We start from the raw sequence: 15,242 nt of genomic DNA on the forward strand, positions 1-15,242 counted from the left end.
AAAGCTTTGGCAATTCCCACGGGGTGTTCTGGGCCATACACAGCCCGTCAGAGATGCTAGGTTGGGCCAAAATGTCTGGGTCTTTATATTCTGCTTCTAGCAGTCATTGGATGTGAACTGCACAACCGCGGGGAGTGTGATTAGCAGAGGTTCCAGATCTCAGATTGCAGAGAGCCATCTCAGCCGAGGGCTCAGCTTTCCCAGCCTGACCAGCACCCTGCTTTCTCTTGAAGAAAATATCAGCGAACTGAATCCAGCTATGCACATATGATAGAAAATACATCACAACAAGTAGCTTGGGTCTGTCCTGAGAATAGAGGATTGCTTTAGCGTTAGGGAAGCAGGGAATCAATCACTGATTGATTAGTCTATGTTAATAGAATGATGCCTAAGGATACAGATATGGAAAGGCTGAAAATAAAATGACAGGGAAAGATATGCCATGTGAACATTAATGAGAAGGAAGCCAGCACAACTATATTAACATCAGACAAGATAAACTTTAAGGCAAAGGCATTATTAGAGAGAGAAGGGTTTTTTTTTTTGTAATGATAGAGTCTCAAATCATGAGGACCATTAAACAGATTGGAAGAAGGATGGTGAGAGGAAGCGCAGCAAAGAATGTGGAAGTCCTGCTCGTCTCAGGGAAGCTCCGAGCCTCCTCACACCTCTCCCGCCGGCCAGCAGATAGATATTCCACTGTTTAATTTCTTCAGCTTAGCGCTTTGTTGTATAGTTAAAATTCAAAAAAAAAAATAGGAAAAAGGAAGGAAGGAGCTATCAAGTTATAAAAAGACACGGAAGAAACCTAAATGCATATTACTAAGTGAAAGAAGCCAATCTGGAAGGGCTATGTCCTGTGTGACTCCAAATATGTGACATTCTGGAGAAGGCACAACCGTGGAGACGGTGCAAAGGTGGCTGCCAGGAGTCTGGTGGGGAGGGAGGCGGGGATGAACAGGCAGAGCACAGAGGATTTGTAGGGTAGTGACACTACTCTGTACCATATTGCAATAGTGGGTAAGTGTCGTTACACATTTGCCAAAACCCATAGAACGTGTAGCACCAAGAGTGAACCATACTGGGAACTGTGGTGATAATGATGTGTCAACGTGGGTTCATCAGTGTTAACAAATGCATCACTCTAGTGCAAGATGTTAGTAACAGGGAAACTGTGTGCGTGTGTGTGAACCCCTTACTTTCCTCTCGGTCTTTCTGTAAACCTAAGACTGCTCTAAAGAATAGAGTCTACTAATTAAGAAAAAGTACTAGGAGGCTGTGTACAGAGATTGTTTTTCTGCAAGAAACAGAGACTAACTCAAACTAAGCCAAGAGCAAAAGTAAATGCTGGGTCCTGCGGAGTGATGACTTAAATCCAAGGTCATGGCAAAACATCTGAAGTTCATTGCCAGGACTATGGTATGTGGTGGTTGATTTTGGTAAATGCTCCATGTGAATTTGAAAATAACATGGGCTTTGCTCCTGTTAGGCGCAGTAGTCTATACATGCCAAGGAGGCCGTGTTTGTTAATGGCGTTGTCCAAATCTTCTACATTCTTATGGGTATTTTTGTCTGCTTGTTCTATCAGTTGCTAAGAGTATTGTATTGAAATATCACACTAAGATTATATATTCTCCCTTTTTGTCCTGCTAATTTTTACTTTATAAACAAAGGCTGTCTGGAAAGTGTCCAGCCGTTGTTAATATAACAAGAACATATTACATGGCCGGATACTTTGCAGACAGCCCTTGTATTTTGAAGCTATGTTGTTATAAGTATACAAATTTAAAATTATTACTATATCTACCTAATGAATTTTATATTATTATAAAATGTTTCTCTGCATCTCTAATAATGCTTTTATCTCAAGGTGTTCTTTCCCCAACATTAGTGCAGCTGCATCAGCTTTCTTTTTGGTAAGTATTTGCACACATTTTTTCCGTACTTTAATTTTCAAACTTTCTATATCTTTATAATTAAGCTGTGCCACTTTGTTGTTTTTAACTAGTCTGAGAGTTTTGTTTTTTAACATGTAGTCATTTAGATTCAATAGAATTCCTGATACGTTTGTATTTAAATCTACTGTCTTCTTTTTGCTTTTTATTTGTCCCATCTGTTCTATGTTTTCCTTTCTCTCTCTTTTTTTGCTTTCTTTTGGATTGACTTTTTTATTATTCTATTTCATCATTTGGTTGTTTAGTTATATGTTGTTTTACTCTTCTTTTAGTGGTTATCCAGCCCAAAATGTCAATAATGCAAAGATTAAGAAACCCTGCTTAACCTTCTGATTTCTCTAAACTGGCAATAAATATGATCTAGAGGTTTGATTAGATTCAGTTCATTTTTGGGAGAGGACAGAATTCTTCACAGGTGGGCCTATAATGTAACCCCCATTGTATCATATGAGAAGGCAATGATGTCCCATGCATAGAGGCACAGATTGGTAAGTGGGTTTAGGTGTTTTAGCCTTGGCTGTCCAGTATAAAGTTCCTCATTAGCCCGTGATCTAATTGGGTTAGCATCCATTGGTGACAGATGCCTAGATTCATTATTTCATTAAGAGTTGCAAGGTGCTGATTCTCCTATCACTTGTTCTCCTAGGAGCTGCAGTTCTCAAGATAACTGTTGCCTTATCAACTATTTAATTACCCTAAAATACAGCTGACACAGGAAAGGCAGGATAAACATGTGGTTCTTTTTCTTTATCAATTTTCAGAATCCCTGGTCATTTAAAAATGTTTAAACTATTCTTTATAGGTGTTTTCAGAAAAGTCAGCTGGCAGCCATCCTCTGAGGAGTGCGACAGGAAAGGGGTGTCACTGCTCGATGTTATACCAGAGTCCACAAGGCCTACTGGGAGGAAACAGAGTTCTAGGGAGCAGCAGAGACCACCGGCTGCTGGGGCCAGAACACCTTGGCTCTGATACCTTTCAGCATGCATGCCGGGCGCTGCTGCTTGCCGTCTCATCTCAGCTAGCTGGAACCTCAGCTGCTCTGAGAGGCCACGTCCCGTGCTGGCTGCAGCGAGGAGCAGAGCTGTCTCCGGTGCCTTCAGCCTTTGCCACCTGCTGCTGGAGGGTGAGGGAGCATCTCGCATGGGACCAGCAGCAGGAACCCAGCAGCCGCTGTGGAAAATCCATCTGTGACAGGAAGGCAGCCTCCACCAGTTCCATGCCCCCAGTGCATTCTACATGTCATAAAGTGATTGTCACTTAACCAGTGTCAATATGGTATCTTGGATAAGCATGTGGACTTTTAGCTAACACAAACCTGGGTTCAAATCCTGGTTCTGCTGCTGAGGAATGGTGGACGAAACTCAGTTTCCTCATGTGTGGAACGTGGTTGATGATAGTTGCACAGTGGTGTTGTTGCAGAAACCGGAGACGGTGTGTGTAAAGGGCTCACACCGGATGTGTGGGCGTGCGTGTGTGTGCACATGCGTGGTATCTGAGCAGGGAGCCCCTGCTGTTCCCTGGCAAGGCTTGGTCCAGCCCCGGGGCGGACAGCTGTGCTTGGCTTGCCTAGCAGCCTGTCGCCTCTGCAGAAGTGTAACTAGACTGAGCACACAGCAGGACTGTGTTCTGGGCCTCTCATGTCCCCCGTGTCAGATAAGCCATGGAAGACCCAGGATTAGAGTGACTTCTCCAGGTGACCTGAGAATGTGGCAGAGTAGAGGCTGGAATTCAAATACGTGGAGTCTTGGTCACGCACTCATTGACGGCAGCTAAGATACTATTTTCTCTAGTTACTGTTGGCACTTCTGTAAACTCTTCTTAGGTTGTCTTGGCTTAATTTGTGCTTGTAAACATTTTCAGAGACTCGCACATGCAGTGAATCCTCAGGATATGTGTGTACGCAACTTCCTCCAGTTATACCCATCCTGGGCTTAATCATACTCTGTCTCTTGCCAGTCCAAGGCTGTGAGATACAAAGCTTGAATATGACTTGTATATTTATCAATAGCTAGTTATTAAGTCATCGAGTATGCACTGAACACCTATTACGTGACAGGTACTGGGTTACAGAAAGGGGTTAGAGAGAAGGGGGATAGAGACATAGAGATGAAAAACACAGTCCCCGCATGCAAGGAATGTCAACTCTAATGGGAGGAGCGGAGATTTGGAACTGAGAAGCCAACTAATGGTTACAATTCAGTGTGACACACAGAATGGCCTTTACGTTGAGAGACTTTCTGGAGGAGTGATACTTGAACTTAATTCAGAAAGATGAGTCATGGCTAAGCAGGGAGAGAACAGAGTGACTGTCCTCGCATCAGAGGGAGGATGGAGGTGTGAGAAGGCATTGTGAGTTTGGGGGAGCATCCCATGTTAGCTCTGCGTGGAGGAGGCATGGGCCGCTAGCTGACGGTGACGGTGATGGGGCTGGGACAGCCAGATGCTGAAGGTTGTGGGGCTGTGCCAAGTAATTGTGGCATCATCTTTAAGGCAACGTGAGGGGCACTGAAGTACTTTAAGTCTATGGTTCCCCAATCCCCAGGCCATGGACCGGTACCTGTCCGCAGCCTGTTAGGAATTGAGCCGCATGGCAGCGGGTGTATTTACAGCCGCTCCCCATTGCTCACATCACCGCCTGAGCTCTGCCTCCTGTCGGGTCAGCAGTGGCATCAGATTCCCACAGAAGCGAGAACCCTACTGTAAACTGCACATGCGAGGGATGCTCCTTATGAGAATCTAATGTCTGATGATCTGGGGTGGAGCTGAGGCGGTGATGCTAGCGCTGGGGAGCGGCTGCAAATGTAATGAATGTCATGAGCTCGAATCATCTCCAAACCATCCCCCCACCAGGTCTGCGGAAAAATTGTCTTCCGTGAAACTGGTCCCCGGTGCCAGAAAGGTTGGGGACCGCTGCTTTAAGCAACAGGATCAGACTGTGGAGATGGGAGGGATCTGAGGAATTTGGAAGGCTATTGCTGTGATCCAGGCTAGAAGGGATAAAGAATTGTACTTAAGTCACGATGGCTGTGGGGATGGAGAGGAACGAAGCGACCCAGGGCAGATTCAGGGGAAAGATTGGACAGGACACGTGTTCGAAGAGTAACCATGGGAAGGACCCACAGCAATGGTTTGGAATCAGCCTTGCGAAATTGCTACGACCAGCCCAAGTTACCGTCTGGCTATTACAGGCTCAGCTTGGGGCATTCCTTAAAAGTTCCTTGTAAATTGGAAGTTTAATAGGAACCTCTTTGCATATTTTCCTCCTCTGCCTCAATAGCCCGGTGGAGAAATCAGTGTTCTCCTTGTCCTAGCGACCGGGGAGCTGGGGATGGGAAATGCTCTTTCCAAGTGCAGCCTACAGCCTCTCTGCGAGGGACGACCGCTGAGGGGCTTGGACACCTCCCTCCCCTTGATTCTACCCCCAGGTCTGCTGTGGGACCAGGCTTGTCAGCTTCGGGGCTCCTGGGGCAGGATTCTCAACCCGCAAATATCTCCCTTTCTACCTGCTGTGGGAATTTCTTTTTTTACTGTTAATCTCAAAATTGGATTAATTATAATCCTTGATTTGTGACACTCTCATCATTAGTCAACACATGGCTTTCTTCAATTTCTTTAATTTATTATTAATAGTATAATGAACTCCTACGTATCCACCACCGCACCCAAGAGCTAAAACGTTACCTAAAACTCAGATCTCTGCATCTCCTTCCCTGTCCTGTCTCCTGCTCTTCGGGATGGAAGGACCACCATTTTGACCTTTGTGTTTATCTTTCCTTTCTCGAGGTCAGACGGGATCTGGCGCGGTCAGGGCGGGGTGGCCGCAGACTATCTTTCCTTTTTTAATGGGTTTTATTTCATATTTTTGTATCTATGTGTTACATTTTTGACATTCGAAATTTCCCCACTAAAAAGGGACGAGGAAGAGCCTATCCTTGGAGAAGAGCAAATGTATACTCCTTGAAAATGGGGTCTGGCAGCTGCCTATGTATGTTTCTTATTAAACACTTAAAAAATTCTTACAAAAAATCTTTGAATAAAACTGGTAGCCCAAGATAATATGTCATATTTATGCTCCAGTATATCACCAACCCCCCTTGGGGGCACATGTCCCCAGTCCGAGAGCCACGTCTGGTTTCCGGGACTGTTGGCAAAGGGTCTCCAGCAGGCTGCGAGTGGTGCTGCCTCCGGCAGAGGACGGCGGGGCCTGGCCGCTGTGGGAGCAGCGCACCAGAGCCTTGCGCATAAAAACATAAACATGGTACAGGCCTCCGAGGGACACGGGCGGAGTGCGGACGTCATGTGTCCCAGCACCTAATCCCTTAGCTTGGTCAGGGACACAGGACCTGTGTTGTCTCGCTCAAGGAGGTAGCTGGGCCAGTCAGGTTTTCTCTCTTGGGAATTTGGATTGAGAAACACAGAGGAGTCATTTGCTTGTTAGGGGTGGGACAAGTCAAGAGCTAGTGGGAGCTGCAGAGTCTGTGATGGGCCATGGGGAAGTCCAGGCTGTTCCGGAGCAAAAACAGTGGGTAGTCGGAGGAGGCCAGCAGGAAGCAGGACTGAATTAGATGGGTGGCCAGCGCCGAGGCTCGCTGACGGGGAGTCACAGTGACAGCGTAAGGACCCACAAGTCCTGGTGCTGAGGCTGCTGGAGCTCTATGCAGCCAACACCCAGCAGGATTCAACTTCTGATTCTGGGAGGCCTGGCACCACCAAGGCTCTGCTATTAGATGTCCTGTTCTCACTTGTCCGTAACCTTGTTTAAATCAACTTTCTGTCTACCCCATGCCTGACCTGTCTCTGGTCACACACAGTAAGGCTGTGGTTTAGAAATATGCCCACAGATTATTTGCTATTTCTTACTTTAAGAGGTGGAACTAAATTCTTTTTTTTTTTTTAAGAGTGGGCTAGACAGAGCGACTTGCTTCTGATGACTGGAAGGAATTTAAAGTGAGTGTGCAACTTCAGACACGGGTCATAAAAGACGCTGCGGTTTCCTCCCTGGTTTTCCGGATCACTTGTTCTGGAGGAAGTCAGCTGCCCTGTCGTGGGGACAGTCAGGCAGCCCACAGGGACCCGTGGAATGAGGAACCGAGGCCTCCCACCCGCAGCCATGCGAGTGTGCCGTCTTCACGGCAGGTCCTTCCCACACGGCTGAGCCGCTGCGTCACTGCAGCCCAGCTGGCATCTCGTGAGAGACTCAGACGCTAAGCTACCCCTGAATTCCTTACCCACAGAAATGGTAAAATCATAAATATTTGTTGTTTTAGACCCCTAAGTTTTGGTAAATTTATTAGCAGCACTAGATAAATATTAATATGTAGGTTGATTTGTTTTACATTAAACTGATGATCACTAACTGAACTGGCCCTTTAATGCTGCCTGGCAACGTTGTCTCTTGTCCATCTTCTTAAACCTTTTATTTCATATCTTCTCTCTCTCTCAAATCTCCAGTGCCTCGGTCCATTTTCACTCTCAGCTAATGTCCTTCATTCCTATTTCCACGAGAAAAGTCAGAGCACTCGAAACAATTTCCCAAGGACCCACTGTGACATCACCGTCACACTGCGCCTGCCTCCTCCCCTGTGACTAGGGAAGAACTTCCTGTGCTCCCAGCTGAGGCCAGCCCCTGCCCCTGGGCTCTAGATCTGGTCCCCTCTCGCCCACCCAAAAACATCCCTCCTCAAATTCCTCCCCCTCTCTGTTTCTAGGAGGAAAGAGCACACTGACCTGTGTCCCATTTGCTGCTCACAGCTCAAGGAACATGGAGTCTGAGCATCGACCCCCGGATTTAGCAGCACTGGCCAGTGGTTTTACCCCCAGAATCCGCCTGGAGGATGGCAGGAGAGAAATTAGAGACGGTGGGTCCGCTCACCACGTTCAGGAAATGTTGCTGTAAAAAGAAAGGGAGAAAAGGTGCGGAGGTATTCGGCCAAGGATGAGAAATGATAGCAAGTGTGTGCTGAAGGGGGTGCTCCAGCAGACGAGGGAACGGACGACGCAGGCACAACTGCGGCCCCTTGGCGGCAGGGACTGAGGCAGGGACGTGTGTGATACAGTCTTGTTCGTGCCCAGCAAGAACAACCTCAAAGTACGCTTAACAAGCCCCGAGTCGCGTGGAGCTCTGTGCAGGGCTGCGCAAAGAACTTGAGACGAGCACAGCTCCTGCTTTCATGGCCTTGTTTTCTACCACAGGCTGGGTCAGGGCGCCTCCGGCTTTGTGCCGCCTCTTTTCTAAGAAGTAGTTTTCTTTCAGAAGAAATCACAGAGTCTTCTCTATTTACTCAAAACACGAGTTCCTGAACTGTTCCAGCTCCTGGGGCGGGTGAGGTTAGGGTCTCTGCCAAGGGCCAGCGTTCAGAGGCGTGCAAGAAACACTGGCTGTTGTCTTTTATTCATAACACTTTACTTCTGACAGCAGAGGTGTGTTCTTTTTCCCACGTGGACCGATTCTCCAACACCTGCTGAGCGTCCTACAATTTAACTCAAATCTGACACTAACTGCCTGGAGTTAGCACAGGGTGAGGCCTCGGTCCTACAAGACTGCCCCCGCTTCAGAGTCTAATCATAAATCACAGGTTCAACAACTTCTCCCTCTTTTGGTTACAAATTGGAGGCTCCCATGACCCCCTTCTTATGTTCAATCATTTGCCAAGCTAGCTCATAGAACTCAGGAAGTGTGTCCTTACTAGATTATGGGTTTACTATAAAAGAAACACCAGATGGAGAGAGGGCAACCCATGGGGACAGGGGTGCAGAGCTTCCGCGCCTCTCTGGGCATGCCTCCCTCCATGGGTTCAGCAGCCTGGAAGTTCTCTGAGCCCCATAGCTCAGGGATTTTTACGGCGGCTTTATCACACAGGCATGATCGATTATCAGCTCGATCTCTAGCTCTTCTCCCCCGCGTGGAGGACGGGGAACAGTGCTGAAATTTCCAAGCTCCTAACCATGGCTTGGTTTTAACAAAAGCATCCCCTGTCTCCCAGGATATTCCAGGGATTTAGAAGCTCTGTGTCAGGTACTGGAGTCAAAGCCCAAACATTAGAACAAAAGATGCTCCTAGCACATTTACCACTTAGGAAATTGCAAAGGTTTTAGGAGCTCTGTGCCAGGAACTGAGGACAAAGACCCAATTATGTATTTCTTATTATACCACAATATCACAGGAGGTATCCTGGCTCTTTCTTCTCTTCCCACTCGCCAGCCCCGGCTACCAGGACTCACGAGGAAGGAGGGTTGGGAACGCCCCTCCCCACTGCCCAGCCCCACTGCCGCTGCCCTGCTGAAGCTGTCAGCAGTTCTTGCTTGGTTCCTAGCAATTGCCCCTAACTAGAGAGAAGTCCACCCCAGTCAGGATGTCATGCGAGACGCCAGCATCCTTTCCTCTGTCTCTCACCACCCGCCCCAGCCACACTGGGTCGTTGATGTTCTCTTTCGGCACCATGCGCAAGCTTTTCCTTCCTGCCATCTTCATGCTGCTCCCCTGTCTCCAATGCCCTTTTCTCACTACCCTCTTTCAAAATCATCATCCTTCACGTGCCTTATCCTTCGGATAAAGCTGGAATGCCACCTCCTCCAGGAAGCCTTCCTTATCACTCATCCTCAGAATTGGCTGCTCTTCCTTTGAGTGTTGCCCTGTCTTTCCGTGGCACTGAAGTTCCTTGTGGGCAGGCATGGTGTTTATTTGTCCTTTTGTCTTTCTACCAGCGTTGAGCCCTGCCCAGCATGGTGTCTGCATGGTGGTAGCTTCAGATGGAGCTTGCAGAGGGAGCTTGCACAGTGAGGGCTTGCAGAGGGAGGGCTGAGTGCGTCCTTGGGTTTCTTCCTTTCAGGCGTCTCACCTCCCAGTCTATTGCCCAGATCAGGGCTCCTCCCTGGCAGGTATACGCCTCGTGTCATGGAAAGAGCATGGAATGTACAATCGGAATTGGGCTCCAGTTTGCCTGACAATGCAATCTACCTTATAGACTTGCCGTGAGTCTGTAGTCAGCCATGGACAGGAAAGTGCTATGCAGACCTTGACTTCTACTCAAAGCAACACATTACTTAGTCATACTGGGTTGGCCACTGAGGGTCCATCTCAGCTGGGCTCCCAACTGGATTGGCTGGGCCACTTCCTGCCAGGATGAAGGTCTGGGGTGTGACCCCAGGACACAATGAGTGGCCCCACAAACCTGGACAGGGATGAGCCCACGCACCCTGACCCATCCAGCAATTCACATAATAACATGGAAGTCACTATTTTAAAGCGCATATTTAAAGGGTGATTTTTAGTTGTGCAACCATCAACACCATCTAGTTCCAGAATATTTCCATCATCCCAAAAGGAAACCTTAGCAGCCAGTCCTACTCCCCCTCTCTGCTCAACCCCTGGCAACCACTGATCTACTTTCTGTCTCTAAGGGTTTGTACTTCTGGGCATTTCATATAACTAGATCCATACAATATGTAGCCTTTTGTGACTAGCTTCTTTTATTTTGCATGTTTTCGAGATTCACCTATGTTGTAGCACGTAATGGTATTTCACTCCTTTTATGGCTGAATAATATTCCATTGTGTGCGTACATCCCATTTTGTTTATCCATTTGTCCGTTGATGGGCATTTAGGTTGTGTCCACTTTTTATTATTATAAATAATGTTCCTATGATCATTTGTGTACAGCTTTCTGCGTGGACATACGTATTCAATTCTCTTTCAATTCCTTGAAGTGGAATGTGACTCTGTAACTCTACATTTAGCATTTTCCAAAACAGTCGCAGCATTTTGCATTCCCACCAGCAATGCGTAAGAGCTCTGTAATCCTTCTGACACAGGATTCTGCCCCCGCTTGCCTTAGCATTCTGAAATTAGAAGGCCCAGGAGAGAGAATACTGCTGCCAGCTTTCACCCAGCCCTTTCCCAAAGTTATAATTGTGCAAGACAACAAGCTTTGCCAACTTTCATCGTCTGAAAAGCACGCTTGGACCCTTGGGTGCAAGTGACGTGATTTATCTTCCTTGCTGAGGGGATGATACAGCTTTGATCCTTCTGGCCGAGGAGGAGCCAGCTGTCTGTGGATAAAGCTCTGTGTTTGGGCTTGGCTGGTGCACGCAGAGAGGGGAGTGTCACTCACCCGGGCTGTTTGCTGAGGAGCGTTCTTATTAAGCCAGGCGTGTGTCAGGCGTGTGTCTCCACAGCCTCATCAGCCTCCTCTTGGGTCCTCAGGCTTCCTGGCTGGGAGCTGATTCTGGTTCTTGCAGGGGTCTCGGGCGTGAAGCTGGAGAGACGTCTGTGCAGGTGGACGGAGACCGTGGGTGTAGGCTGCTTCCTCCTCGGTGCCCAGCTGGGTAACAGGGGAACGTCCGCTGTCTGCTCATGGGGTGCTGGGAGGCAGAGACTTCCCGACTCCACTGGCTGTTCTTCTCACGACTGTGTACACAAGGGCTCTGTTTGCAGAGCCGCCAGCCTCGGTGAGGAAGGGTTTGTTTTTGCGGCATCTGGATGCGGGAGGGAGGTTTATTAGGCAGGTGGGGTGGGAAGGAGATTGCTAACCCCAGAGGAGTTCCCTTGCAAAGAAGGAAAATTACCAGCTGCGCCTGTTCTACGACTGATGGAGGAAGGGTTTGCTCGTGTTAGTCAGCCCAAGCGGAATGCCTCCGGGAGGTGCAGGGCAGAAGCAGAGCCAGGGAAAACAGTGCCACGAGGTCCCTGCTGATGAACTGATGACCCTGCCTGAAGGTGTCAGGTCATCGTATCTGGTGTGCACTTATCCAACCTCTGAACACCTTACACCCGTGGGTGTTTATTCATGCAACAAATATTTACTGAGTCCCTACTGTGTTCCTTGAGCTTTGTAAGAGCCAGAGATAAAACGGCGATAAGCACAACAAACACGGATAATTGTCCTTGTGGAGATCAGAGCCTGGCGGGGCAGAGAGGCATTAATTAAGTGATCGCAGGAATCAGTGCTGGGCAGGATCTCGCAGGTTCTCTGAGAGCGCATGGGGGAAACGGCTTAGTATGTGGGGGGGCTGTCCAGAAAGCCTTTCCTGGGACACCCAGGTCTACAGCATGAGCAGGGCTGGGGCAGAGAGAAGAGCATTTCCAGTGGAGGGCACCGCAGGTGGGAAGCCCGGAAATGGGGCGCAACACGACACCCGAGGAACGAAACGAGCCAGGAGGGCAGAGCAGAGAGGGAGGAGAGACAAGGGGTAGAGGCAGAGAGGCAGGCAGGGCCGGTCTGCTCAGGGCCTGATGGGCCGTGCGACAGCCCCCTTACCCTTCATCCTAAGAGAAGGGGGCAGCCACTGGCGGGTGGGGTCGGGTTTGAACTGGGCAGTGACACGGTCAGGTTTGTGTTTGCTGTGCCCGCTCTGGGTAGAGTTAAGATTGCTCACGGACTTCAGCCACAAGCTTCAGAGAAGTAGGCAGTGGATTCACAAGCAAACATAAATGTTTCTTTTCCTTTTCCACAGAGTTACTAGATTTCTCCTGGAATCCCGTGCGGTGGAGGGGGATCCGTGTGGACCGATGGAGTCGTGGTTCTGGTTTTAGGGAGGATGGGCCCACCCCGGTGAGACCAGGGCAACTTTGCGGGCTGGCGAAAACGTGGCTGTGAACGCTGGAGTTGCGCAATAGCGGGCCGACGCCAGATCAGGGAAGAGTGGCATTGCAGGGACGAGGGAGAGTCTCCAAAGGGCAGGGGCCATTCCAAGTCCTTCTGAGCCAGCTGGAGCCTCTGAAGGTCATTGGGCCTTAAATTTCTGAGGAAACCTGGGAAACCACATTTTTTCTGGACACCCTTCTTTCTGGCCACTTAGACCTGCCCACCTAGCTCAGTGCTTAACACAGGGGCTGTCCCTGGCTTAGAAGGTCAGGGCTGGAGGCCTCAGAGGTCGGCAGGCCCAGAGCTTTTCCGAGTGTGGCCCTCGGTCCCCTGCATGAGCATCACCTCTGGATAATGGTTGGGAAACTGCAGCTTCCTGGATCTGACCTCAGACCTGAACCAGAACTCTTGTTTTGGGGGCTGGAGGATGTGGGTAGGGGGTTGATGGTAAGATCTTTTAGGGAATCAGCATTTGAAGCAAGTGTTCCGGGGGATTCTTCTGCATACTGTGTTAGTTTCCTAGGGCTGCTGGAACCAGTCACCACAAATGTGGTGGCTTAAAATAACAGAAACATTCTCTCACCGTTTTGGAGACCAGAAGTTCCAAATCACTGCAACCAAGGGCCATGCTCCCTCCCAAGGCTCTAGGGGAGGGAGCAGCTGGGGGCAGGGTCTCCCTGTCTCTACCTGTCTCGTCCCATGGCCTCTCCTCCTCCACCCGTTGTCCAGTCTCCCTCTGCCTTCCTCTTAGTAGGACACCTGCACAGTTAGGGCTGGGATATTCCCCACCTCAAGATCTTTAACTTAATCATATCTACAAAGACCCTTTTCCCAAGTAAGGTAACATCTACAGGTCCCAAAGATTAGGTCCTGGTATCTTCAGGGGATCATTTTCCCATCTGCCACAAACACCCAAGTTCAAAAATCGGTATGGTTCACATCCTTAGGGTAGATGAGGCACAGGAAACTGGAGCCCACGGAGAAGTACTAATCCAAGGTCACATGGCTTGTAAGTCACTTCTCACATTAAGACTTCTGATTCCTCGTCTTTTCTGGGAGTCCTGGCTCTATGGAATAATGATATCTGACATTTCCTGAATGCTTCTTACGTACTGTTATAAGCGAATTATAGATACTGTCTCAGCCCTCTTCCAAACAACCCTTTGAGGTGTGTTCTCCTATGATCTTTCACTTTACAGATGGAAAAATTAAGGGGAAAAGAGATTAAATAACTTGCCCAAGGTGACAGGGCTAATTACTAGTGGAGCTGGGGTAGAAACCCAGGCAGTCGGAGGCCAAAACCTGCGTTTGTGGGTGGAACAACCTCCAGCTGGGCTTATTCCAAATCTACTCTGTGCATCACCACTCTCTGATTTTTTTTTTCCTTCCTAGAAAATTTGGAACCAAACCTTTCTGGAAGGAAAGGAGACCCTTCTGACCACTTGCCCTCTTCCTGCTCAGAACCATGTCTCCAATTCCTTGGTGAGTCTTTGCCTCAAGCTGCAGACAAACCTTCTCATCTCAGTCAGTGGGCCCCACGCAAGGCAAGCAAGTCTTGCAAAGAGGTGAAAAGGGTTGAGATCCTAATGGATTTCTTAGGCTAATGGCCCAGGATGGGTCCTGGAAGGTTCCCAGCTTCCAAATTACCTGTAAAAGGCAGAAGAAGAAGGTGGGGCAGCCTCATTTGCACCTTGGGTACATATTTGTTCCTGGCCTGACTCACTTCCTTCTGCAGCGGGGCCTGGGGTGAAATCTTTGTCCGTTCCTCCTCCCTCGGTGCTGCCTTATAGCTCCCCTCCCGGCAGGGCAGCTGTCTGAGAGTACACAGCAGCCCTGCTGTCCTGTCCGCCCCGTGGAGCCACGGCCATGGCAGCCCAGGCGGCGGGCGTTTCCAAGCAGCGTGCGGCTGCTGAAGGCCTTGGCTGCAACCAGAAAGCTGTGAAGTACCTGGGCCAGGACTTCGAGACCCTGAGGCAACAGTGCTTGGACTCTGGGATCCTATTTAAGGACCCAGAGTTCCCAGCGTGTCCATCAGCTTTGGGCTACAAGGATCTCGGACCACACTCCCCCGAAACCCAAGGCATCGTCTGGAAGCGGCCCACGGTAAGGAAGTGGGCTTGCTGTTGGTTGTCACGCAGGGTGGAGGGCCCTCGCATCTGGTCAGAGAAGTCATGGCTGTGGAGCTGAAGTTTCTGGACCCCATATTTCAGATCCTGTCCTCACTCCTGCCACCTTCTAAAATCTCGTGCAGAGGCAGTGAGGTATAGAGGCAGGAGAATGAATGAGGTTTGGAGCCAGGCAAGTTAGAGAATCCAGGCTCTGCCTGTGTGTGGTCTCGGACAGATAAACTCTGTGAGCCTCAGTTTTCTCATCTGTAAAATGGTGTTTACTGGCACCTTATTTTTCAGGGTTGGTGTAAGAACTAGAGATACATCTCAGAGCATAGTGCCCGGCAGAGAACACACAGTGGTTATACTTGCACAGGGCCCTGGGCCAGTGCACAGTGGAACAACTCAAGGCTAGATGTAGTCAGCACTCTGGTAAATTGTGACCATAGCATTGTGGAAAGGTGCAGGGTTGCTTAAGGTCATGAATTGTCACTGCTCCATCAGGGCTGGTGCGGGGAGAGGTGGGAGCCACGGCTGTGTGGATGCAGATGGAAGTCAGGGGCTCCTGCCTAGTGCTCAAGGGCAGGGGATGGGGA

General features: G+C 49.2%; 1 protein-coding gene across 1 annotated transcript in view; it reads left to right on the forward strand.

The window, feature by feature from the left end:
* Window positions 1-14,404: 14,404 nt before the first annotated feature.
* The window catches only part of CAPN8 (calpain 8), a 54,466-nt gene continuing 53,628 nt past the window's right edge, over window positions 14,405-15,242 (forward strand). Inside the window, exon 1 of the mRNA XM_012644054.1 lies at window positions 14,405-14,641. Within this exon, the coding sequence (XP_012499508.1) occupies window positions 14,405-14,641 (237 nt within the window). The remainder of the gene's footprint in view (window positions 14,642-15,242) is intronic.

This window comes from Propithecus coquereli, unplaced genomic scaffold (genome assembly GCF_000956105.1).
Source record: "Propithecus coquereli isolate 6110/MARCELLA unplaced genomic scaffold, Pcoq_1.0 Scaffold205, whole genome shotgun sequence".
Taxonomy (NCBI): domain Eukaryota; kingdom Metazoa; phylum Chordata; class Mammalia; order Primates; family Indriidae; genus Propithecus; species Propithecus coquereli.